The sequence below is a fragment of the Sminthopsis crassicaudata genome, chromosome 1, assembly GCF_048593235.1.
Source record: "Sminthopsis crassicaudata isolate SCR6 chromosome 1, ASM4859323v1, whole genome shotgun sequence".
Classification (NCBI taxonomy): Eukaryota; Metazoa; Chordata; class Mammalia; order Dasyuromorphia; family Dasyuridae; genus Sminthopsis; species Sminthopsis crassicaudata.
The window spans coordinates 572,290,948-572,316,004 of NC_133617.1; the positions used below are offsets into that span (position 1 = coordinate 572,290,948).

At 33.3% G+C, this 25,057-nt stretch overlaps 1 protein-coding gene across 9 annotated transcripts in view; it reads right to left on the reverse strand.

Moving 5' to 3' along the window:
- Positions 1-25,057, reverse strand: part of XRCC4 (X-ray repair cross complementing 4) — a 365,806-nt gene that overhangs the window by 64,298 nt on the left and 276,451 nt on the right. The window contains exon 8 of one of the 9 annotated variants that reach the window (XM_074282156.1): positions 10,445-10,600. The exons of the other annotated variants lie outside the window; for them this stretch is intronic. Within the exon in view, the coding sequence (XP_074138257.1) occupies positions 10,558-10,600 (43 nt within the window). The 3' untranslated portion in view covers positions 10,445-10,557. Of the gene's footprint in view, positions 1-10,444; positions 10,601-25,057 lie in introns of those variants that run through there. 9 annotated transcript variants of the gene reach the window in all.

Here is a 25,057-nt window from a genome sequence, read left to right on the forward strand (position 1 = left end):
CCTAGTGAGTAACTAAACCCATTGGTAAAGCAATGGGCTAGATTTGGGGATTCTTTAGTCAATGGACATATACAAGCTGTTTTATTTAAAACATTTGGTTTTTGCAAATGGCAATGCTTGCTGCTTGTCACTTAATAGACTAGAATGATGCTACTAAAGAACTTAGTATTAGAAGAAATACAAAATTATATGGTTAGCAATAAAAATAATGAAATATATGCCAATTCAAAGTAACTAGTAAATGGAAAAACATCCTGATATGCTGAAACAGATGAAGGTGAAATCAAAGGTGCTAATGCTTACTGCAGAGGGAAGACATTGTATCAATTAGGTTATGCTCAAATCAAATGAGCCAATATCAGCTGTAGCAGAAAGCATACACACACACACATGCAAGATAAATAGAGTAACTATTTCTGCAGGCAACATGACATAGCTTATAAAAGATCAAGGCAAAATCCAGTGGCATCCATATATGAATTCCATAGAATTTTAACAATGTCAGCTAGACTGACTTGTGTTAAGGATGAATAAATAAGACCTTGAGGAAATTAATTCATACCTAAGAAAATTATAGATTTTTAGCATATTTCTTACATAATTTATAATTTCTAATATTTGGGGCAAGTTAATCCCTTTGTTGCAATCTCAAGCATATGTCTCCTATATTCTTCCCTCAGTTTTTGGCTCCTGTTTGTGTTACAAATTATTTCTTGTCCAGTATAGCTCCTTTTTTATTTTTTGCATGGGTCTTGCCAGAAAACAAACTATATATTTCTCAGGATTAAATATCCAGAGTTGGAAGAAGCTTCAGAGACCATCTAATCCAACCCCCTCAATCCATAGTTAATAAAACTGTGGTCTACAGAGGTTAAGTCAAATGCCCAAAGTGATCTCTTCTACACCTGGTGGATGGAGGTTGAGGGATTTTTTCCTATATGCTCAAATTTGGCAAGTTTTGGGAGGGCTTCATTATAAGGTCACAGCTGCAACATAATAATATATAATATTATTAGAAAGAATATAATAATGTTTAAATAATATTTACATATTGCTTTATGGTTTGCAAAGTGTTTTACAAATATGATCTCATTTAATCCACACAGCAACTTTGGAAGGACTGCTTTTCCTACTAGCCCACCCTTATTAAGAAGAGGAGGCAAGAGGAAAACTTTAGAAAGGAGAAAAAAAATCAGGTCAATTGGGCAATTGTACTCAGGAGACACTACTAGGAACCTTGGAGGTCTCCACATGTCAATGATTTATGCTTCTGGCACCTGTTACTTCTTCAGTGTGAATTAGGCAATGTAGCACAGTATTCATGGATTTGGCTATTTACTGGGACATCTAGAATATATCCCCTGAGAATGGAGAGGGAATCCTATTTATAAAGAATAGCAAAAGATATTATTCCATGGACATCTTAGAGGATCATACTTTGAGAGTTACTTATCCAGGGTAATATTTCACTATTAATTACACAATGGAAGAAATAAAGAAGATAGACAGATAGACATAATAGATTGTGAACAGAAGCATCTTTTAAATATTTTGGATATAAGTTATGATTAGCTGAGAAAGGAAACTGACATTCATACAGACAGACCTATTCATGTCCACTGGCCCCAAAGGATGTATTTAGATTTCAGTCAGAAATTTATTATGCCAGAATATTCTGTTTCTAGAACCTCACCCTCCTACGGATATTATCTTATTAATCTGGAATTAGGGGTTGGAACACTCAGACTACTCTCTAGAGAAATATGCCAAGGGGAGGGGAGATCTTAACAATTCTAGTCCAGATTCAAATGAATTTTTTGGGGAAAAAATAGAGTAATAACTGGCTTCTGTGAAAAAGCATGTTTTTTAACTTTTGAAAATCAGATGTAGCATTCCAAGAGGGTGGCGTGACATCAGAAGAGATCAGTGTCCATGTCTCCACCCAAAAGCAGAATTCATCTGAACACAGCCCAAAGGGATTACCTAAGGAACTATGAAACTCATACAATTCAGAAATGAAAAAAATATTTTGGTGATTTCCAAGTGAATTTATTATTTTTAATTTTCTAAGTCTATTATAATGAACCAAAAAACATCCTCATTTAAAATGAACTTGTTGCACAATAGAGCATCTTTGCAATCATTCTTATTATTTCAAGGTATTTCCCAACAATTGTGGACAAAGCTGAATGATTCTGGAAAGAGCTTCACTCTTATATTACTTGTTTCTGACAGTTAGGAGGTCCAGAAGATCTGTGAAGGAGATTACCTAAAACAGCAATTCCACAGAGTAATCCATGGCAACCAAGTATTCCACTGCTACTGCTTATGAGAAAGACCAGATCCTCTTTCCCAATATTTTATATTCGTCTTTTCTTCTCTATCCCATTTAGAGTTACATCTAAATATTTAATCATATTTAAATTTCTGATTTATTTATGCTCATTTTGAGAGCAGTACTCTCTCCTAATATTCTGAAGAACAACTAGATAGATGATAACCTTAGAGCTAACTGCCATTAAAAGAAAATGTCTATGTGTTTGTGTGTATATATATATATATATATATATATATATATATATATATATATATGTATATGTATATATACATATATATACACACACATATTTATGTGCATATGTATATATACATATATATATATGCCTGTGGGTGGGTATATATATATGTATATATATATGTATATATGTATATATACATATATATATATATATATATATACATACATATCCACATCTAAATCTTCAAGTTATAATCAAATCAAGAGGTTGAACTGTATCAGGAAATCTTAGCTTAGGGCCAGTGAGCATGTTTAAAAATGTTTTAATAATTGCATTTCAAAATAATTTTCTTTGTAATCCTATATATTTTTATTTCATGCATTTGAAATAATTATTCTGAGAAGGATAGCTAAGTGGGACAGTGTTACAGTGTACAGAATGCCGAGCTTCTTTGTTGCTGTTAATCCTTCTTGTTTGAATAGGCCCCAATAATATCATGGGTGATGTCCTGACTTGTGTGTAAGTCAAACTTGTCTTTCTGGGTGCAAATCTGGCCTAAAATACTTACTAGGTGTACGAAACTAGGCAAGTCGCATAACACTATCTGCCTCAGTTTCTCATTTGTAAAATGAACTGGAAAATAGCAACCACTATACTATCAATACCCCGAATTTGGTTGTGAAGAATTGGACACAACTGAAACTATTGAACAAAACATCGGCATGTTGTGAAAGGGTCCACACATTTCATCACATTAACAAAAGGTCCTAGAATATACGAATGCACAAAAAGCTTCAGTGAAAACATGGCATAAGGAAGCCTAAATTAACCTATTTTAATTAAAGAGCCAGTTTCTATTAGATTCATATCCAGTGGGGAGGGGAAAAATATTTCATGTAAATATTACCTAAGGGAGTTCATCATGAAAAAATCTGTTTGAACATAATTCAATTTTTAAAGTATTAGTGTTTTAGTTATTAAATTGATATTTCACAAAAACAAATTATTTCATCTTTAGTATCCAGGGGCTTCCAAGTTTATTCCCATAACATTTTAACAACAAACCATAAAACATTAAAACCACTAAAATCAATGAGTCAAGAAATATTGCAAAACTAAGATTTTAAAAAATTTAAACATTAACCCAAATCTAATTGAATATGTGGACTTAAAAAAAGATTTATTATGGAGAAAACCATTGAATAATAGCTTTTGTTTAGACTTTTAAAATTAAGATGTTAGTTTAAAGCACAATTTTGAAATATAGGACATTTAATGCAAATTAGTGGATTAGTATCCTGTGGGGCCAAGGATCTGTTAGGCTTCTTAGCCCGAATCTAGCATGTGATAACTTGGCATAGCTATATTCTGTTGCTATGTAAATCTGTTACTTTTCTATCTGCCTAATTAAGTTTCTAAGGGAAAAGTCTGCTGAACAAAGTCTCTCTTTCCTAAATTCTTGCAATTAAAAATAGACATCATCAGCCCAGAAAAAGAATTACATTTTGACTTCATAGACTATTGTCTCTTTGCCTTTTTTTATGCTTCCTCCTTTCTCTTTTACATATTAAACTTTGCTTTTGACAATGTTCCCATTGCCTCTTTACCTCATACTATTTATTCATTTTTTTTATTCAGTCGTCTTTCCAATTTTGATCTTCCTCTAAATATTTTTTAAAGGTTCCTGGGAAAGTGCAAAAACATAGACAAAAGTATAAGATGAAATCATTGTATATGTCTCAGAATTGGGATCACTATGACTTCAGCAAGACAATTCTGATCTCCACTAAGACTTAAATAAATGTAAAACAAAACGCTTAACAAGTATACTCATGTCTAAGAAGGAAGGTGGGGTGAATGGAACATGTACCTAATGTCTTCCCTTTGGATGACAGCAATAAGGCAAAGTATGAAAGTCATTTGGAGTCATTTAATGTTCAACTCCAAAACTTAAAAGGCTAGGCAGACATGCACATTTCATGAATTAATGGAAGAGAGGAGATGACAAAGATGTAAGCTGGATAAAAGAGGACAATGAGTCATATTACCGTTTTGAAACATTTCAATTTTAAGTCACAGTTTTATCTGTATTTTAAAAATGTGAATGTTTCCTTACCACTAGCTTTTAAAATATTAATTTAATTTATCAAGCTGACAAATAGTAAGAAATAACAAACTGATAAATCCTGAAGCAAGGTGGAAAGTGACAGCAGTAGAAAATGGCCACTCTATTTAACATTCTATTATACTTTCAGGTTGGTATAAATATTAAAGCATTGACCAGGACCCAGGAAATTTAGATTCAAATCCAGTTCTTCCATCTAAATAGCTAACTTAGATTGTTACGTGACTTGCCTAAGACTCAACTTTCTTATCTGAAAAAAATGAGAGGGCTCAATTACCATCCTGCTGAGTTCATTGATCAAGGTTGGCCAGTTTCCAATTTTAATTTCTTTTTTAAAAATTAATTGATGTTAAGCTATTTTATCTATGTGCTTAACCACAAAAATTAATTCCACCATTCTTTATTTAATGAATTTCATTGTGTTAATATATTCATCCACAATGTGTCCAAGGAAAGCTGCAAGTCATTCTAATAACAACTGATGGGGAAAAACAAAAACAAAAACAAAAACAAAAACAAAAACAAAACAGAAATCAGGCTAGTTTCAATAACTGAGAGGAAATTGTTTCAAGGAAGATCTTTGACAAAGGTCTGTACAAACCACTGCACATGTTAAAAAACAGATATGCAATGTTATTACTGAAATTGCTAAATCATCAGTGAAGTTGAAGTGATCAGCTATCTGAATTGATAGGGAAAATAAAGTGGAAAGGAAGATATTTTGGTTTTAAAAGCACTGACTGAGGGACAGCTAAGTGGCTTAGTGGATACAGCACCAGTCCTGAAGTCAGGAGGACCTGTGACCTCAGACACTTAACTCTCACTAGCTATGTGACTTAACCCCAATTGCCTCAAAGTGGAAGAAAAAAAAAAAAAAAGGCACTGACTGGCTAGATATTCTTAAACTCATTCCCACTGGTCAACTGTAATCAACTGAGGCAATTATGGAATTATGAAATGGGGAGAAGGAAGAGACATTTTCATAAATTATGTCACTATATATATATATATCGTTGCTTCCTCTATATCTTCGGGTTAAGGAGCTAAGTGCCATCATGAAGTTTTTATTATTGTTGCTGTTTATTTGATGAGAGTGAGTCGAAGAATATAGCTTAGGCTGTACATTGGCAAGGAACTTTTATCATTCCCCATTTACATGGGCAACAAAAGTGTGTAAGCTCATTTTTAGGTTGCTTGCAGCAATAGTGTACATTTGTCAAACTGGCCCATATTTTATGCAGTTTGGAATGGTATAGCTGTGCCTTCTCTAAGCTTGCAACAGCTTGGCTACAATGGTCTGAGGTGGTTTCCCTTATTTCTCTTTCTGGTGTGAGGCCTGGCTTCTGGCATTCTTGGGAAGGCAGGTAAGAGCTTGTGTAATGGTCCACAGTTGGACAGGATTAGCAGGGCTAATAGTCCTGACAATAACCAAGTGACAGAGTGGAGGAGGGAAGTTCGAAAGTTTTGTCAGGGAGACCAGAAGTTGGTCAAGGAAGCCTAGAGAGGGTGCAGCTGGGAGCTACCTAGAGGCCCCAGTCACTTGGATTCACAGAATGTAAAGAACAGCAAAGATTTAGTTTCAGGTATAGTAAATCTAATCAACTGCAGGCAAAGACCATAGAGAGGAGGAATTTGTGTAAAAGTTAAGGAAAGGAGTCCACCTGGCAGGAATTCTTGGCTGGAGACAGAGAGCTCCAGAAATTAATAGGGAAGCTTAGAGGGACAGAGATAATTAATCTCCTGCTATCCTTAATTTCACCTTAGAGAGAGTTTAAGATTCTGAAGAGAAGAGAGGTAGGGGGAAAAAGGTTCTGACAGATTCTGGGGTATATGTTCCAGAGCTTGGGAAGAAAATGGGAAATGCTTCTACCTAGGAATAATGACATCTGGTATAGAGTAACTGAAGAAGACAGAACTTTACAAATAGATGAAATGGGCAGGAATATGTGAGTGGTAGAGGACATAAAGTTTGGAATTTAAGTGATATAAAGGTACTATCTCAATTCCTATACCAAATGGGTCATGGATGGTTCTTTTTGTTTGCCAAGCAGGAATTCTCACATTTTGGAGGAAATTTAAAAAAAAAAAACTCCTGCAGGTATATAAGCCACAATAAAAAGGAAAAGGAACAGATATCCTTGGAAAAACAAAGTTTGTAAGATGTGCTTAGAAAGAGAAGGCAGATCAGTTGAAATCTCACTAGGATTATGATTGTCCAGTTGATCTCCTTTCTGAGATGTTAGCTCTCTATTTATAGATTTATATATTTTAATAAATAAAAGGGGTAAATCCTGGGAATCTATCCAGGAAAATGATGTTATTTGACTATTTCAACTAGGCAAGGAGGTTCTTTGGTAATAATGGACAGTACAAGGTAGTGGGAGAATGGAGGTGACATACTTTTCAAAAGTTATCAGTTTGCTATTCTGACATTGTGGGTGTTCAATAACTGAAGGCTGAATAGCCTGGAGTTTTTGGTATGCTCTAATTCCTCACTTTTGGAAATATCTAATTTTTTTTTGTCTATCATTCTTGTAATTTATAAAAGGGCTAGATGATTCTAGGCATTATGCAAATGAATAAAATATAAGATTTTCAGTATCTTCTTAAGACTGCAAAATTCTACCAGAACTTTATATTAAAGATGGAAAGCTACTCCAAACAATTTTTCAAGGAAAGGGCTTATATAATGGCTTCACTGGTATAGTACCTCAAAAGTTTCAGCTTCTTTTCTTTTTCTTGTTGAAATGCATCCTCATAGGGTAGTCACTAGAAACCCCCCAAAATAAAAAGACCTAAAGTTAAATATCATGAGTTATTCATTATCTGTTATTCATTACATTTACTCCTTGAGAAATGAGGAACTGTATTATAAGGAATACGGGAGTTATTGGTAATTAAGTCTACCTACAGATTTGATAATGTACTATTGAAAGAACTACAAAATCCAATTATGTTCTATAGCATTAATTTAAAAAAATCATGTCATACTAAATCTGTTACATGCTCCTGTGTCCACAGTTATCCTGCAATTCAAATATTGTATTAATTTTAAAATGCCGCAATACTGCAATATGTCTGTGATACCCATCTGGCTATTGTATCCAATGAAGTGGACAACACATCTTTACTTGTTTGTCCTATAAGGTCTTCATCCATGTTTCCCTTTCCTAAGTTTGTCACTGGAGATCTACCCAAACCAGTGAGAAGCTTTCTCCCAAAGGAACTGATTATACACAGTAAAATTACCCAGCCTACTGCTGATGACTACATCACATTTTATGAAAATAATTTTGGAATGTCTTCTAAAGGAAATTAGGAATTCAGATATTTTTCATGCTAATAATAATATCATCCTCAGTATTTATTGTTTAAAGGTCTTACGGGACTCTGGACAGTATTTGGATATTTTATCACCTGAGAATTACAACGATTAATACAGGGAATGAAAGACATCTGAGTGTGATGAAGCATTGTCTGATCTCAAAGTCATAGAAATGCAAGAAACTGTGTGACATGACCCTTACTCAAGGACAAGCCACTTAAACCCTCAATGAAATACTGAGGAGGGGAAAGGGACCTGTATATGCCAAAATGTTTGTGGCAGCCCTTTTTGTAGTGGCTAGAAACTGGAAAATGAATGGATGCCCATCAATTAGAGAATGGTTGGTTAAATTGTGGTATATGAATGTTATGGAATATTATTGCTCTATAAGAAATGACCAACAGGATGACTACAGAGAGGTTTGGAGAGACTTACATGAACTGATGCTGAGTGAAATGAGCAGAACCAGAAGATCACTATACACTTCAAGAACAATACTGTATGAAGATATATTCTGATGGAAGTGGGTATCTTCAACATAAAGAAGATCTAATTCATTTCCAGTTGATCAGTGATGGACAGAAACAGCTACACCCAGAGAAGGAACACTGGGAATTGAATGTAAACTGGTTGCACTACTGTCTTTCTTCCCAGGTTACTTATACCTTCGGAATCCAATTCTTACCGTGCAACAAGAAAATTGGTTCCACACACATATATTGATTGTATCTAGGATATACTGTAACACATTTAATATATATAGGTTTGCCTGTCATCTAGGGGAAGGAGTAGAGGAAGGGGAAAATTTGGAAAAATGAATACAAGGGATAATGTTGTAAAAAAAAAATTACTCATGCATATATACTGTCAAAAATTATAATTATAAAATTAATTTTTAAAAAAGTAAAAAAAAACAAACAAAAAAAACAAACAAACAAAACAAGCATGCTTACTCATTTAAAGCTTTGTTTTGTTCTCCTTCCTTCTATGGCATTTACTATCTCTAATCAATGATATATGTGGGGATACATTTTAAATTATTTGTCAAGAAGGGAAAAGTATTTTCTCTCTTCCTATTTTCTACTAACATTTTATGACAAATATGGAGAGTTATAGCTCCTGGTAGTTCCTTGGTCAAGTTCTCCATGGTTAATTCTCTCCACAGTTAATGGGAATGAAGTCTATTTTTATGTGGTTAGTACCTTTTTTGAGTCAGACAACAAGCAACTGTAATGGAAAGTTATGTCACTTCATGATGAATGTCGAAGTTCTATTTTCTATCTTAACCTTCCAAAGGAGAGAATGTGAAGCCATTTGATTGGCACATGATGACATTGGAAAGAACATCTGTTAAAAAGCTCTGTGAATAATAAAATCTATCCTAATTGCCTATTTTAAAAAGCTGTAATTAACATAATACATGACTTATTTAACAAACAAGACATTAATTTGTTTTGTAAATTTTCAAAGCTATATTCATGATATCCTCAAGTCTGCTTTCTTCATTTTTAAATTCCTATTGAGTCCCACCAAGTCTTCTTAATTAGTGAGTTAATCAATATTTTTTACAATGTTTTACAATAACCAAAAGAATGATTTATTTAGATGTTCCATTCTGTTTTTAGCAGATGCATCATTATTCTCATGATAGGACTGCTAATCTTTCAGCCAAAGTTCTTATAGTCTCCTAGGTAAATCCAAGCTAATAAAAAGCATAAAGGAGAATAAGAGTAATAATACTATGCTAATTGCAGTTAACTCTGATTTATCCAATTTATTTTTCTCTTTTTATTTCATGTAGATTACTTTTGTTTCCCAAACCTACAAGTTCCTTAAAAGTTAAAGCCACAGTCTTGTACTTCTTTATATCTCTGTAAATTAATACACTCTTGTTGGGTACATAAAAAGGAGAATAAAATCTTGCTGATTTGAGGGCCAATGGCTATTATTTATCTTATGTCTAATTAGTTAACAATATACAGTAAAGCATAATTCAAATCAGCATATTATATGAAATACTTTAGATGTGCTTTCAAATATATACTTTTTCAAAAAAGATTGATATTTAGCATTTTTTCTTAGATTAAAATTTTATTTACATCAAATTTTTTCATGAAGACATGATGGGGGAAATTGAATCAAAACTATGATAAACTAAATTCTTATTGCATATAACTCTTAGTTGATTATGTTAATTTTCCCCACAAGGTACTTTTTCAAGTCAAGCTCAATGAAAGATATCCATCACAAAGTTCTGAAGAATCAGTAGTAATACTATCATTGGATATTTATTGACTATATAACATATAAGGAAAGGTAATGTGGTGAGTTATAGAATAATAAATCTGTGAATTTATCTACTGGTACCTTAAAATAAAATTATAACTTTTATATAATATAATTATTAGGGAAAAAATAAATAATAATGAAGTAGATTTATAAAATAGCTCATTTAAAAACAGAAGATGAACATGGCAGATATCATTTGTGGATGGTAACAATTAATTATAGCTAGAAATTAAAAAATTAGAACATAAGAACACTACTTTGCTTTGTTTTTACTCACTATCCATGAACAATTCTAGACATTAGAGAATATTATCCTGCACAGTCCTCTGTAGACTCGGAAACCTGGAACCAGAAAAAAATATTTTGTGGTTGGATGGAAGGAAATTACTTAATTTTCCACACAGTTCAAGAAAGTGGGTTAACTGTAGCATGAGCTATTCCAGTCTTTTATGAACTGGCCTTTATCATTCACTAGCTTGAGGACAAAGAATTGTGTAAAATGAAAAACTTCTAAAAAGTCCAAAGTGCTGAGAAGGATTCTCAAAGTACTTGAATTCAAAACAAGAAAAGAAAAATTCTAGGGGAAAAAAGGAAGATGGTAGGGGAAGAGAGAAAGAGAGGAAATGACAGTTATTAAAGGATTGTTAAAAGCTCCAAAGATAAGACAAAGAAAGTCATGATCTTTATTTGCTTGGCTTCAGCTGGTCAAAGAACCTTTGTGTTTCCTTTGCCTTAATCCATGTGAAAATTGCTGGCTGTTGTTTCATTTGTAGTCAATAATTACAGATAGGTTTTCATCTTATTAGGTTTGTACTTCCCAATTGCACTTTAAAGAAAAGATAAGAAAGGATGGCCACTTGTCAGTGGCTTTAAAATGTCAGGAAATAGAAGTGATATGCACAATTCACTGAAGCTAACAATATTGGTGCAACTTTCTAAGGGAGTCTGAAACAGCAACTTTAAAAAGTTTTTTGTTTTTTTTTAAAGTATCATATAATTCAGTTTTTACCTAATATTTAATTTGATTGAAATTAAATTTAAATTTAATTTGTAATTGCAATTTAAGTAGCCTCTCTCCATATGCTGATTAAAACATCATAATTTGAAATAAACACTTTTTGCATTAAATAGCATGCTTAAAAACAACAAATACCATCAAATTTCAAACCAGGTTAACCGTCATCTTGACAGGACTTAATTGTTTAGTAGAAATTTTAAAATGATAGTTCCTTGTCTGTGAGACAATCGATGTATTAAGAATATGCTCAATTTTCTAAGAATCATAGAATTTCAACTGGAAGAAGACTCCTGAAGCCATCTAATCCAATTCATATATGAAAAAAAAAAAAAAAAAATCCCTACTAAATACTTCCCACAAATGGTCACCAAACCTTAAACCTTAAAAAAACCTTAAACCTTAAAATCAGACTCCAATCAATCAACAAATATTTAATTGGTATTATCATGTATTGTTTTAAATGATGGGGATACAAATGAAATGAATCAAACAATTCCTACTTCCACCCTATTTGTCCTCTCTGTGACCAATTATTAGACTAAGTTTATCCCTTTATCTATGTGAGAAGTTGCCAAGTATTTGAATATAATTGTCAAGTTACCTTTGCCTTGCCTCTCAGCCTTCTCTTTTAGTTTATACATTTCTAGTTCTTTCAACTTATCCTCACATAGCATATAGTCAAGTGTCTTCACCATTTTGGTTGTCTTCCTTTGACTGATTTTCTTAATGTCCTTCCTAGAACAGCTATCCTTTTCTCTAATCCAGTCCATCATTAGATTTAAGGTTGATTAACCTCTACCAGGCAGCACTGCAGAAAGGGGGGGGGGGGGATGCTGCTCGAGGTGGCAGAAAGACAGAGTAGCAAGAAGTGTTGCTGCTGAGGAGAACCACAATCTTTTGTCTAAAATATTCCTCACTACACCCACTGCCAAATTCCTACTAGGAGGAAGTCTTTTCCAGTATTGGCTATATGCCAGTCCCCAGATTTCTACCTTTGCTAGAGATAATACATTTCTCATTTGCTTTAAACACTGAATCTGCTTTGTCAGTACTCTTCAAGATCCTCTGCATTTTATTTGTCCTACTATTTTTCTTTCCTAATTTTCACATACATGAACTTTCCTTTATTTGCTCTCCCAATTAGAATGTAAACTCCTTGAGATTATGAAATGTCTATTCAATTTGCATTCTCAATCTTAGCATAATGTTTAGCACAGAGTAAGTCTTAATAAATATTTTGTCTTTCCATTCCATACACTAGAACCCAGATGTTGTCTGGGACAAAATATGGAAGATCAATAATAGCTCCTCATTTCTGGAAGCCATTCCTATCTTAAAGCAGCTCAAGATTTCATTTACATTCTGAGATCAATCATGTGGGAAAAAAAAATCAGGTGATGATGTCAGTATTTGACAAAGGAATTGAAATTCATAATATTTCCTTTTGGGGCAGCTAGGTGGCACAGTGGATAGAGCACCAGCTCTACGGGTCAGGAGGACCTGAGTTCAAATCTAGCCTCAGACACTTAATACTAGTAGCTGGGCAAGTCACTTCATCCCAACTGCCTCTCAAAAAAAACAAATATAATACTTCCTATTAGTGATAACATTCTAATCAAAGTCAATGTGATTATTGCTTCAGAGGAATAAAAAAGAAGTTGAATTGGATGCCACAACTTTAATTGAGGTGGTTATTCTTTAAACTTTGCATCGTACTATTATTTAGGACTTCTGGTTAAAATGGCCCAAGGCAGCCCTGGAATAAAATTGAGAAGGTGACTTTTTCTTTCAAAGGCTATGCCTTTCCCTTAGAGTGGCTTTCCTAGCATTGTATGTTCTGTAATATAACAGGACATTTCAAGCACTCAACTTTACTACAATGAAATAAATCTTTACTCCAGAAATGACCATGTGCTAGCTAGCCACTTATCTTTTAGTACCTTAGGCAACTCTATAAAGGTATAAGATACAAATGAGTCATTAATATATTGGTGGATTGAATTTTTACAGGGGGAATTCATTATTCCAATGAAATCACAGTCCTGGAATAGAAAGAAGGGAAAATACAAACTATATATTAAGTGTATACACACACACACACACACACACACACACACACACACACACACACACATAGGTAAATGCACTATTCTCACTGGAGTTTATAGTAAGTAGAGAGATTTTGACATGGCCAGACCTTGCAATAGTCTAGTCATAGTGATGAGAGTTCACATCAAGGTTACAGAACAAGTGTCAGAGGAGAGAAGGGGGCATATCCTAGAGATGTTATGAAGATAAAATTGATTGTTTTTTGCAACAGATTGGATATGAGGGTAGGCAGAAGTGAGACAGAGTGAAAGGCCAAAGATAACACCTAGATTGTGAGCCTAGATGACTAGGAAGAACGGTGGTAACTTCCTTTGTAATAGAGAAGAAAGGAAGAGAGAAATAATGAGTTCAATTTTTGACAGTCCAATTTTAAGATGTAATTTAGCTATAGACACATAGTTAGTGTAACTATTATTGTGAAAAATCTATATTTCCTGACTCCAAGTCCAGGACTCTTCATAAAATTCATCAAGGTGGTTAGTTCCAGCCAAATTATGTCTGTCCATCTTTTGCAACTCTTTCCTATATCTTCCTATAAAGCCAAAATGTGAGGCCATCCAATGTAGAATGGCTCCTTTTCCTATTCTTTTGATACTGCATGGATAGCAATAGAGCACCCAGGTCATTCACCAGCAATCTCTTATTTTAGCTATGCCACCAGTCCTATTTATTTTTCTGGCAATATATTTCTCTGATGAAGTCTTTTATTATCTATTTCCTTTCTGCATAATTTCAAAAAAGGACCATGCTAAATCAAGTCATTGTGTACTTGGAGACTTCAAGATAAAAGATACAGATGACGACAAGGAAGATATGGTAGGAAAATATGATTTAGGTTGAAATAAAGAGAGAAGGAAAAGGCGACTTGTCTCATGCCTCTATTTTACCAATATTTTCTTCAGTAACAGAACTAGAATGTGCAGAAGCATGACTTTTTTCTAGAGTCATCATGAAATCACTGAAGCTTTTCACTCAATGATGTAACATGCTCAAGACCTTCATTTTAGGAATGTTAATTTGGAAAGCATATGGAGAATGGATTAAAAAGAGGAAAGAACACCAATCACAATGTCCATTATATAGTTTGCATTTTCTATCCTGGGCTGTAAAGCCATTATTGTTAGCAACTATTTCTTCTCAGTGTCACATGCTAGTCCTCTATATAGCGCAAATGGATCAGGGATGTCTGATGTGTGTGAATTATTCCAGGTTATTAGGATACATTTAGAAAAGTGCTACTTTGAGTGGTACTGCAACCTACTTAAAAAGCCACACAACTCTATTTCTCTAAATCTCTAACATGAACCTTGGAAGACAGTCTTATTCCTTATATTTTAATTAGAATAAACCTAATAGGCTATTAATTGAACTGATATTATTATTATTTTTTTTCCTGAGGCTGGGGTTAAGTGACTTGCCCAGGGTCACACAGCTAGGAAATGTTAAGTGTCTGAGAGCAGATTTGAACTTGGGTCCTCCTGAATTCAAGGCTGGTGCTCTATCCACTGCGCCACCTAGCTGCCCCTTGAACTCATATTAAAGGGGGGCAGCATGCTATTCTAGAAAGCACAATGAAGTTAGGAGGAACTGGGTTCTAATCTTAGTTCTTTTGTTTTTCTTTCCCCCCCCCCTCAAAAAGGGGTCACCCAATCTTACTGCGACTAGGAATGCAACAACCAATCAAGGCCTGATCCTTCGTAAAGCTTTGACCAGTTCCATTTCTGATTTGGGCTCCTTCACCTCTCCTTAAGCAACCTGATTGCCCTCTGCTCCTAGAAGCTCACCATTCTGGTGCCAGCCTTTGTGGAGCTTATTCCACTATAGTTGAGTATCATTGAACTCAAGTGATTCAGCAGTCTCAGCCTCTCTAATAGTAGGGATTTACAAGCAAGCATCACCACACCTAACAACTAATCCTATCTCTTCCACTAAAATGAGTTAAATGAACTTATATAAATTGCTTAATTGCTCTGTGACTCAATATCCTCTTCTATAAAAGGTCCTTTGAAACCTGAATATAATCAATTTTAAGTGGATAAAATTGAAATATTACCATGCATCCTATATGAAGTTATTGAAAGACCACTCATTTGCATATTGCAAATATCTATAAATAAAGCCTAAAGACCATTTGGTAAGCTATGTTTTTATTTGAGTATATTTTGAGGCATAGTTTCATCTTCCAGGAGTTATCAGCATATGATTACAACTACCAATTTTGAGAATTCCAAAAGAATGTTAGAGATAAATTAAATGTCTATTTTATCTTATCAGTATAACTCCACTCAAGTTTCTGTTTACCTTGACCAACCTCATCAGCTAAGATAGTCTATAACAATCTCTTTTTTTATCTCCAGGTGGGCTTTCAGGATAGCCTTTGTTTTTTCGAATCCTATTTCCCTAGAGATGCTACACATTGCCAAATCCCAGGTCAACAATGATTATTGTCCAACCTTTTTGAGGTGATTCATACCATTGTGATTGCAACTATTCAGACTGTGAATTTTGGACTTATTGTGAGCTTATTTGTTATTAGACTAAGTAAAGATTCATCAGCTAGATAACTCAGTAATTAGGCAATCACAGATGAGCAGGATCCAGAAAGAAGAGGTAAATTGGAAATGATCACATTCTGGAGTTTGTACATAACTTTCTTTAATCAAAAGTATTCTTGAAAAGCTTCTCACTTTTACATCATTGTTCTTTGATCATCATTGTAATGGATATAAGTCATAGAGATATAAAAACAAAACTGAAAAGTACATACCATCAAGGAAAATAAGTAGAATATATAAAGCATATGATATATTTCCTTAATCTAAAACATGTAAAGCAAAGACTCTAGGAGGGTGTTCTGATGTTTTATATCAACAGAAATCATGTCTGTCAATGATTTGAAATTTAAATGCTTGTAACAGCCTCTGAGAATTGTGGAAAAGGTCCTTATCAGTCTACATTATAAACATGAGAAGGGAATTTTTTTTTAAAAATCGCCTATGTAATTTTCATTAAAATGTACAAGTTGTAAATTAATGCTCTGCATATTTAATGGAAATTGTAATAATTGTCTAAAGAAAATGTGAAACCCTAAAGAAAACTAAAATCACAGTTTAAAAGATCTTAGAACAATTAATGGTGAAAATTGTATTAACTTTTTAACTTTTTTTATATTTTTGCTTTTCTGAATACTTTAAAAAGCACGTAAACATTCCTTTTTAAAAAAGACATAATTAGTAATTTTATTTGAAAACCATAAAATTTAAATAATTGATCTTTACCTAATTACTGTCAATGATGAACACAGTGAATAAATCATCTTTGAAATGTATCAAACATATTCGGTATACTTTGGAGCAGTCCCAAAGCTCCATCAATCAAAACATGAAGGAACCAAAGTGAGAACCACAAAGTAGTTACGTAAAAAGAGAGTGAAGCTAATAAAAAACTTACCTTAATAAAAGAAAAAGCAATTCACTATTCCATTTCTTTTGAAACTAAGGTAAACATCATAATACAATTAAAGTCTTTAACAATTAAAGTCTTCTATAAATGAAGCTTTTACATAATAACCAAAATAAACATATTCTGACTTCAAATTCAATATGCTAGTAATTTACTATAAAGGTTTATATACTTTAAAATAGTTTATACATATATAACATGTACACCTTTATGTAACACATATACATATGTACACATATACATAGCATTTATACATTTATATGCATGTGCACAAATATGTATAATACCAAGTTTCAATCTTATTTTACAACCTCATCATGAGTAGAAACTGTGCATTATACTATTTATATCCCTAGCATCTAGCACAGTGCCTGATTTATAGTAGGCACTTAAGTTCTTATTGATTTATATCAACTATATATAATTCTTTGGTTTATATATGATTGTTAAGTATCTCTGCAAAATTGAAAAAAAGCATATTTTCCCTGATGTGGAATTGGGAACTAGACAAAAAACAATATAAACAAGAAAATATTGGGGAAAAAGAAAGATGTCTAGTCACTACAATCTTGAAATAGCTAACACAAGTACAATAATTGAATAGAGAAATGTTTAACAAGCTAAATATGTAAAATCTCTAAAATATTATATAAATATTAGCAACTAGAATCTATATAGTGCTTTAAGATTTGTAAAACACTATGAATCTTTTTTTTTTTAATCATCAAAACCACCTTGGGAGGAGGTGCTATTATTATCCATTTTAGAGATAAGGAGCCTGAGACAGGCAAAAGATTATCCAGGCGACACATTGCTAGTAAGTATGTAAGGCAAGTTTTGAACTTACAAATACAATGCTCTATTCTTTGCACCATCTAGATGCCCTTTGTTGATAAGGTTAGAATATTTCGTTCCTTCAGAGATCATAATAGTCAAATTAAGTGTTTAGGGTCAGCTAGGTGGCAATGGTAAACATTGCACTGGGCCTTAAAAAGGAAATGTCAAACCACTTCAGTATTTCTGCCAAGAAAACCTCAAATGGGGTCACAAAGAGACAGACATAAGTGAAAAACAACTCAACATTTGTAGAGTATTATATTCGTTACCAAGGAAGGCCTATAGATGGTCTAGCTATGATGTAAAGATTTAATATGAGAACTCGACTACGAACACTTTCAATGTCTTTTCAGAGGGAAATTTGAAATGTGATGGCAATATTTACCTTCTTACAACCACTTATGGAGGCCAAGGATGCTAAATTTGTAAAATCCTTTAAAACTCTAAAAAGTTTTTATAATAAGCTTTAAATATGTAAAAATTTATGAAGAAAACAATACATGCAGAAATGTTTTTAAAGGAAACAAAATTTCTACTAGTATACACCATATCCATGAATAACAGATGAAATATGGAAATAATCTTTACAATTTTCCAATGACATCACAATAGTTTAACTTTTGTCTATGTTTTTTTTAATTTTTGGCAGAATTTATATTTACTACAATTTAATTTACTGACACTTCCCCTGTTTAAAAAAAAAAAAAATCAGGAAATTTTTCTAAGTTTTTTCCTCCCTTGCTAATGTCTAATAGAGGAGATATACTGTTGTGCCATAGTTCTCTTTTATTATCCTGACTCAGTTTCCCTAATTGTCCTGACTCAGTTTCCCTAAATTGTCCTACTTCCGTTTCCCTAAATTGTTCTGCCTCACTTCCTAATTGTTCTGGTCAATACTGTAACACTATCCCTCTCTCCTAATCATGATGATACAGATAAGACATCATTAGAATGTTGGGTGCCTCTCCCCATTCTGTAATCCTAATTTATCAGATGTCCCCCGTGTCTCCCCCCATCCTGTCAGAACCGGAACAATAGTTCTGTTCCCGCTTTCAGTACTCTGACTCTGCCCCTGCCCCTGCCTAGGTCTACCCCTGTATCTGAGCCACGTTTATATATGTTATTGAGAACTCACATTGTTTGCTGGATTCTTGGAGATGATAGTCTCATTCAGCCATGGATCCATTTGATCCCAATAAATCTCTCCCTTTCAAATAAATTATTTAAAACTCTCTAAACTCTATTTTGCCTCAGTTTCTACGGCATTACAATACCAGTCTAATATTTGGTAATAACACTTAATCTAGTATGAATCAAATATTATTATTCAAAATTCTTAATCAAATACAAAATTATATTTATATAGGAAAAAAGGCTACTTCAGAGACAGTTTATATTTAAAATATTAAAATGACAGATTAACAAAAAAACAGATTATGACTTGCCCTGCCTTTCTTGATTTTGAATATGACTGAGAGAAGCGTAATATTTGAAAAAAAGAAATATTTGAAGCTAGTAACTTCTTGTGACATTTACAAACTAGTCATAATCAGAAAATACCAGATATATTATAGGAAAATTTTATTTCCAAATTTCTAACTCAATTTAAAGATGAAATAAATATAAAATTCAATTCCCCAAGTTTTAATCTAAGCTTATATTAAATTGTGACAATACATCAAAGAAGAACATTTAAAACAGTGCAAGAATGATAATTCAAAATTCCATAACAACATTACAATTTTATAGAAGCAGGTTGAACTGCTCCTAGAGCGAGGAAAAAGCAAAAGAATTTCTAATTTGATATTTAAGAGTCAGGAAGATCAGAATCATATGCTATTAAATCTGAAAAGGATTTTAAAAAAAGGATATTCCATTCCAATCCTCTTATTTCATAGAAAAAATAACTAAAGTTGAGAGTGGTGAAATAATTCCTCTGAGATTACACAGCAGACACAGGACTAGAATTCATGTTTCTGAACTGCTGGGCTAGTGCTTTTTTCTTTTTTTCTTTCTTTTTTTTAATTATAGCTTTTTATTTACAAGATATATGCATGGGTAATTTTACTGCACTGACAATTGCCAAGCCTTTTGTTACAATTTTTCCCTTCCTTCCCCTCACTGCCCTCCCCCAGATGGCAGGTTGACCAATACATGTTAAATATGTTAAAGTATAAATTAAATACAATATATGTCTAAACATATTAGACAATACATGTCTAAACAGTTATTTTGCCATTCAAAAAGAATTGGACTTTGAAATAGTGTACAATTAGCCTGTGAAGGAAATCAAAAATGCAGAAGGACAAAAATAGGGGTATTGGGAATTCTATGTAGTGGTTCATAGTCACCTCCCAGAGTTCTTTCACTGGGTGTAACTGGTTCAGTTCATGACTGCTCTATTGGAACTAATTTGGTTCATCTCATTGTTGAAGATGGCCACGCCCATCAGAATTGATCATCATATAGTATTGTTGTTGAAGTATATGATGAACTCCTGGTCCTGCTCATTTCACTCAGCATCAGTTCATGTAAGTCTCTCCAGGCCTTTCTGAAATCATCCTGCTGGTCATTTCTTACAGAACAATAATATTCCATAACATTCATATACCATAATTTACCCAACCATTCTCCAATTGATGGACATCCATTCATCTTCCAGCTTTTAGCCACTACAAAGAGAGCTGCCACAAACATTCTTGCACATACAGGTCCCTTTCTCTTCTTTAAGATCTCTTTGGGATATAAGCTCAGTAGTAGCACTGCTGGATCAAAGGGTATGCACAGTTTGATAACTTTTTAAGCATAGTTCCAAATCATTCTCCAGAATGGCTGGATGTATTCACAATTCCACCAACAATGTACCAGTATCCCTATTTTCCCATATCCCCTCCAACATTCTGTATTATCTTTCCCTGTCATTCTAGCCAATCTGACAGGTGTGTAGTGGTATCTCAGAGTTGTCTTCATTTGCATTTCTCTGATTAATAATGACTTGGAGCATCTTTTCATATGGCTAGAAATAGTTTCAATTTCTTTATCTGAGAATTGTTTGTTCATATCCTTTGACCATTTATCAATTGGAGAATGGCTTGATTTCTTATACATTAGAGTCAATTCTCTATATATTCTGGAAATGAGGCCTTTATCAGAACCTTTAACTGTAAAAATGTTTTCCCAGTTTATTGCTTCCCTTCTAATTTTGTCTGCATTAGTTTGGTTTGTACAAAAACTTTTCAATTTGATATAATCATAATTTTCTATTTTGTGATCAATAATGATCTCTAGTTCTTCTTTGGTCATAAATTCCTTCCTTTTCCACAGGTCTGAGAGGTAAAGTATCCTCTAATTTACTTATAATCTCATTCTTTATGCCTAGATCATGAACCCATTTTGACCTTATCTTGGTTAAATGTGTTAAGTGTGGGTCAAAGCCTAGTTTCTGCCATATTAATTTCCAATTTTCCCAGCAATTTTTGTCAAACATTGAGTTCTTATCCCAAAAGCTGAGGTTTTTGGGTTTGTGCTTTTTTCTTTACATAATAATGCAGTTGTCAATAAGAGGGGATCCGAGTTGGGACGAGTGCTTGATTGATATAGGTCAGAGGTGCCAAACACATGTCCCTCAGGTAACATAAGGCCTAAAAGGACCACATTAAAAGATAACGTGGAAATATTTAACAAAATAAATAAAAATATGATAAAACATAATTAATAATACATTTTAAAATTAAGTTCATTAAGTATATGTTACCTATAGAGATCTGTATGTATGAATTAGTTTTCTAAATCTAAGGATTTCCATTTAAGTTTGACAACTCTGGTATTGGTAACTACAAGTAATGAAATTTTCTGTACCAAAGTAAAGTGGCAAATTGCTCAACAATATATAAGTTTTAGGAAATACTTAGGATATTGAAAGACTAAGTGACCTTGCTCAAGTTCATATAATAAATATGTTTTAGAAGAGACTTGAAACAATCACACACATACAGAAAAACAAATATATATCTTGCCTATGGAAGCAGCCTCAAGAAAATCAGATTAAAAAAAAAAAAAGAGCTGTAGCCAAAAAGTTTTATCTATCTATATAAACATGTCTATTGTGTCAATAAGCTTTTTTTCTGTACTTTTCATAAACAGACTATTCTAATTTTGTTTTAGAACCTAAATAATCTTGACAAGTGATCAAACAGAAGAGATGATGATAATTGTTATGATAATGATATTTTGGGCTTGGGGAGAAGAAAGAGAAAATAATTCAATCAGTATTAGTTCTTCATTAAAGACTGATTTAGGCAGAGTGCTGAATAGGTATCCTATTTTCCTGGTCTAATTTCTTCTTTTTTTTCACCTTTGCTGGCTCTTGGAAAGTCCCTAGACTCCTGGACTTCAGATTTTAGATCTGAACCCTAAATATTAGAGGACCTAAATATTGGACCATAGATCCTAGACGTTTTCTTGTAGCAGCAAAGACCAAGCTTTCAATTGCTGGCCTTTACTTGTGTGCCTAAAAACCTTCACTTATGTGCTGATCTTCCTTCTGGGATGTTGTCTCTCGAAAATTAAATTTCACCTTGAAAAATAACTTCACCAATCACCTATTGGAAGAATCACTTCTTTTAGGAGAATAGCCTAAATCCCCATATATTTTTAAAGTTTTCCATGTTTCAGATGTTATGGTACTATTGCATTTCATATCTACTGAATTCGTGTGTTGGGTTGCTAATGTTTCTATATACACATTTTTAAAATTACTGCTATAAAATTTCTCTTCAAAAAGTAAAAACAAAAGTGGTAAAAAGGAACAAAATCAATTTTGAATTTCAAACTCATAAAAAGTTAATTTAATTCCAGAACAAAAGAAAAAAAAAAACTTTTTTTTTTTTTAAACAACTGTGTCTTGCATAAGACATTATTCATGTTTTAATCATTTCTTCTGTCAAAAGATTCCCTCCTTGGTTTCAAAGGGATTAAGGAGGAATTTTGCTAAAGATAAGAATATTATTCCTCTGCTCTCTTTAAACAAAATACATTATTTAATTGTTTCCATATCCTCAAGAGAATGTCACTTCAGACCAGCAAATAGCTATTAAAAGAAATCAGAATTAACTAAATTGCCAATTCAAATGCAATATCATAACTTCTTGCTTCTAATTTTGAAAATGTGTATTTTTCTTCTAAAGAACTTATTCTGATCTGCTATAGTGATACAATGCACAGGGTTAGTAGTACATTCATTTTAGATCAGAATGAAAATTGTCAGTGTAAGTGGTCAACCCTAATAAATGAAAGCAAATAAGAGAGTCAAAGCTAAGAAAAAACTGTAAACATGGATTCCTCTTCTCAAATTGATGTTTTTAGGGCTAGATTTGCTTTTAAGTGTCTCAATTTTTTCTGGAGCTTAATCAAATTATTTTAAATTATAATGTTTTTCAACCAATCACAATCAAAGACCCATGGCATATATTCATTAGGAATAAGCTATATGCAATATATCAGACATTGTCAACTTAATGTTTAATTTATTATTTTTCCAATTAAGGTTACTGTCACTTGATAAAGAAACTGCATCATAATATACTTAATATTGTTATGGTGATACAACACTGGGCTGGTAATGCATCCGTTCTAGATTAAGGTGAACATATGCCAGTACAAGTGGTTTAATAAGATTACAATGTAAAAATAATATCTTATGAGGTTAGGTAATAATACTGCCAAATCATAGAATGTACTGTAAAATTAATTTCAATTGGCATGAAAATGATATTAGTCACTACATTTTGGCATATGATGAACATCATCAGATTAATCTCAAGATTCTAGGGGAGGGGAACCATAGTTTAAATAATTTCATAAGAAACTGAATTTCTGATTGTTAAAATTTCTGAAAATCTTGTCAAGTCTTGCTTATTCAAAATAAGTATTACAGACAAGGTAAATATGGAGAGGACTATACAAGGATAATAAAACTAGAGTGATGAAGAAACTAAAGTCCATTGGAACCTTCACATACACACACACACACACACACACACACACACACACACACACACACACACACACACATTATAGTTAAACAAGTAGAAAGTGAAATGAGGAAATGAGGAGAAAAGAAAGGGGTAGGAAACTAAGAACCTTAGGGAATCCTGTACTCTAAGGAGTGATTCATGCAGTTAGAAGGAAAACCACAATACAAGGTACCATAAAACCCAAAGAGGAAAAGTTGGTCAATACTGCCAAATACGAATCAAGGCTGAGAAAAAAGGGCTGAGAAAAGTTTATTGATCAATCAAATAACCATAGGAAACTTTGGAGAGATCAGTTTCAATTGAATGATGGAATACTATATTCAGAGGATAAAGAGCTGGATCTTCATCTAGAAGATCTGGATTCAAATGTGGCTTCAAATATTTATTTATTAGCTTTGTGACCCTAGGCAAATCATTTAACTTTTCTTGGCCTAAATTTCTCCAACTGTAAAATGGGGATAAGAAGAGTGTCTACTCAGAATTATGAGGATCAAATGAAATAATATTTGTAAAGTGCTTACTACAGGACCTGGAATGTGGTAGGTATCTAATAAATGCTTGCTTGCTTTCCTTCCTTAGTAGCCATGAAACAAAAATTACATTTATTGAAAAGCCACTTGATCCTATTACCATTGAAGTCAAAACTGAATCGATAAGAAACGAGATGATTATTCAATGTTCCCTCTCCCCTCCCCTTTCTCCCAGTCCATTGGGGGTTTTCTTGGTAAAGATATTAAAGAAGTTAACATTTCCTTCTCCAGTTCATTTTACAGATGAGGAAACTGAGGCAAACAGTATAAAGTGACTTGTCCAGGATCACATAGTTCCTGAGAATCTTAGGCAGATTTGAACTCAGGTTTTCCTGACTCCAAGATTGGTACTGTCTATCCATGGTGCCTTATCTGTAAGGGGGAGGAACAAATTCTATGGGGCACATGCTCTAAGGACACTGAAGCAAGGGCTCCTTTGTTCAGCTGCTGTTGAAAAATCTCTCCCATTAGTTCCCTGACTTCTCAGGTACCACTTGCTAAAGTTACTCTTGCCCGGCCATTAACCGCTTCTTCTCCATCTCTATAGCTTGAGGCCAGAAACTCTGCCTCTGTACACTTCCCTCTTTACAGAAGCTAGGATGCTGTGACCAAGTTCCCAAGCACAGGAACTGTCTGCAGTAATCTGCACCCTGAAGCTGTTCCTGCCATCTTGGACTTTATGATAGCAGTTAGTGAAACTTTGCTCTCTGTGCCTGAAGTGTTCTTTAGAGAACTCAGGCCACATGCTAGTGCTATTAGTTAAGTCAGGTTCCTCAGGATAAGTGCCTTGAGGAGCCTGTTGTTAGTC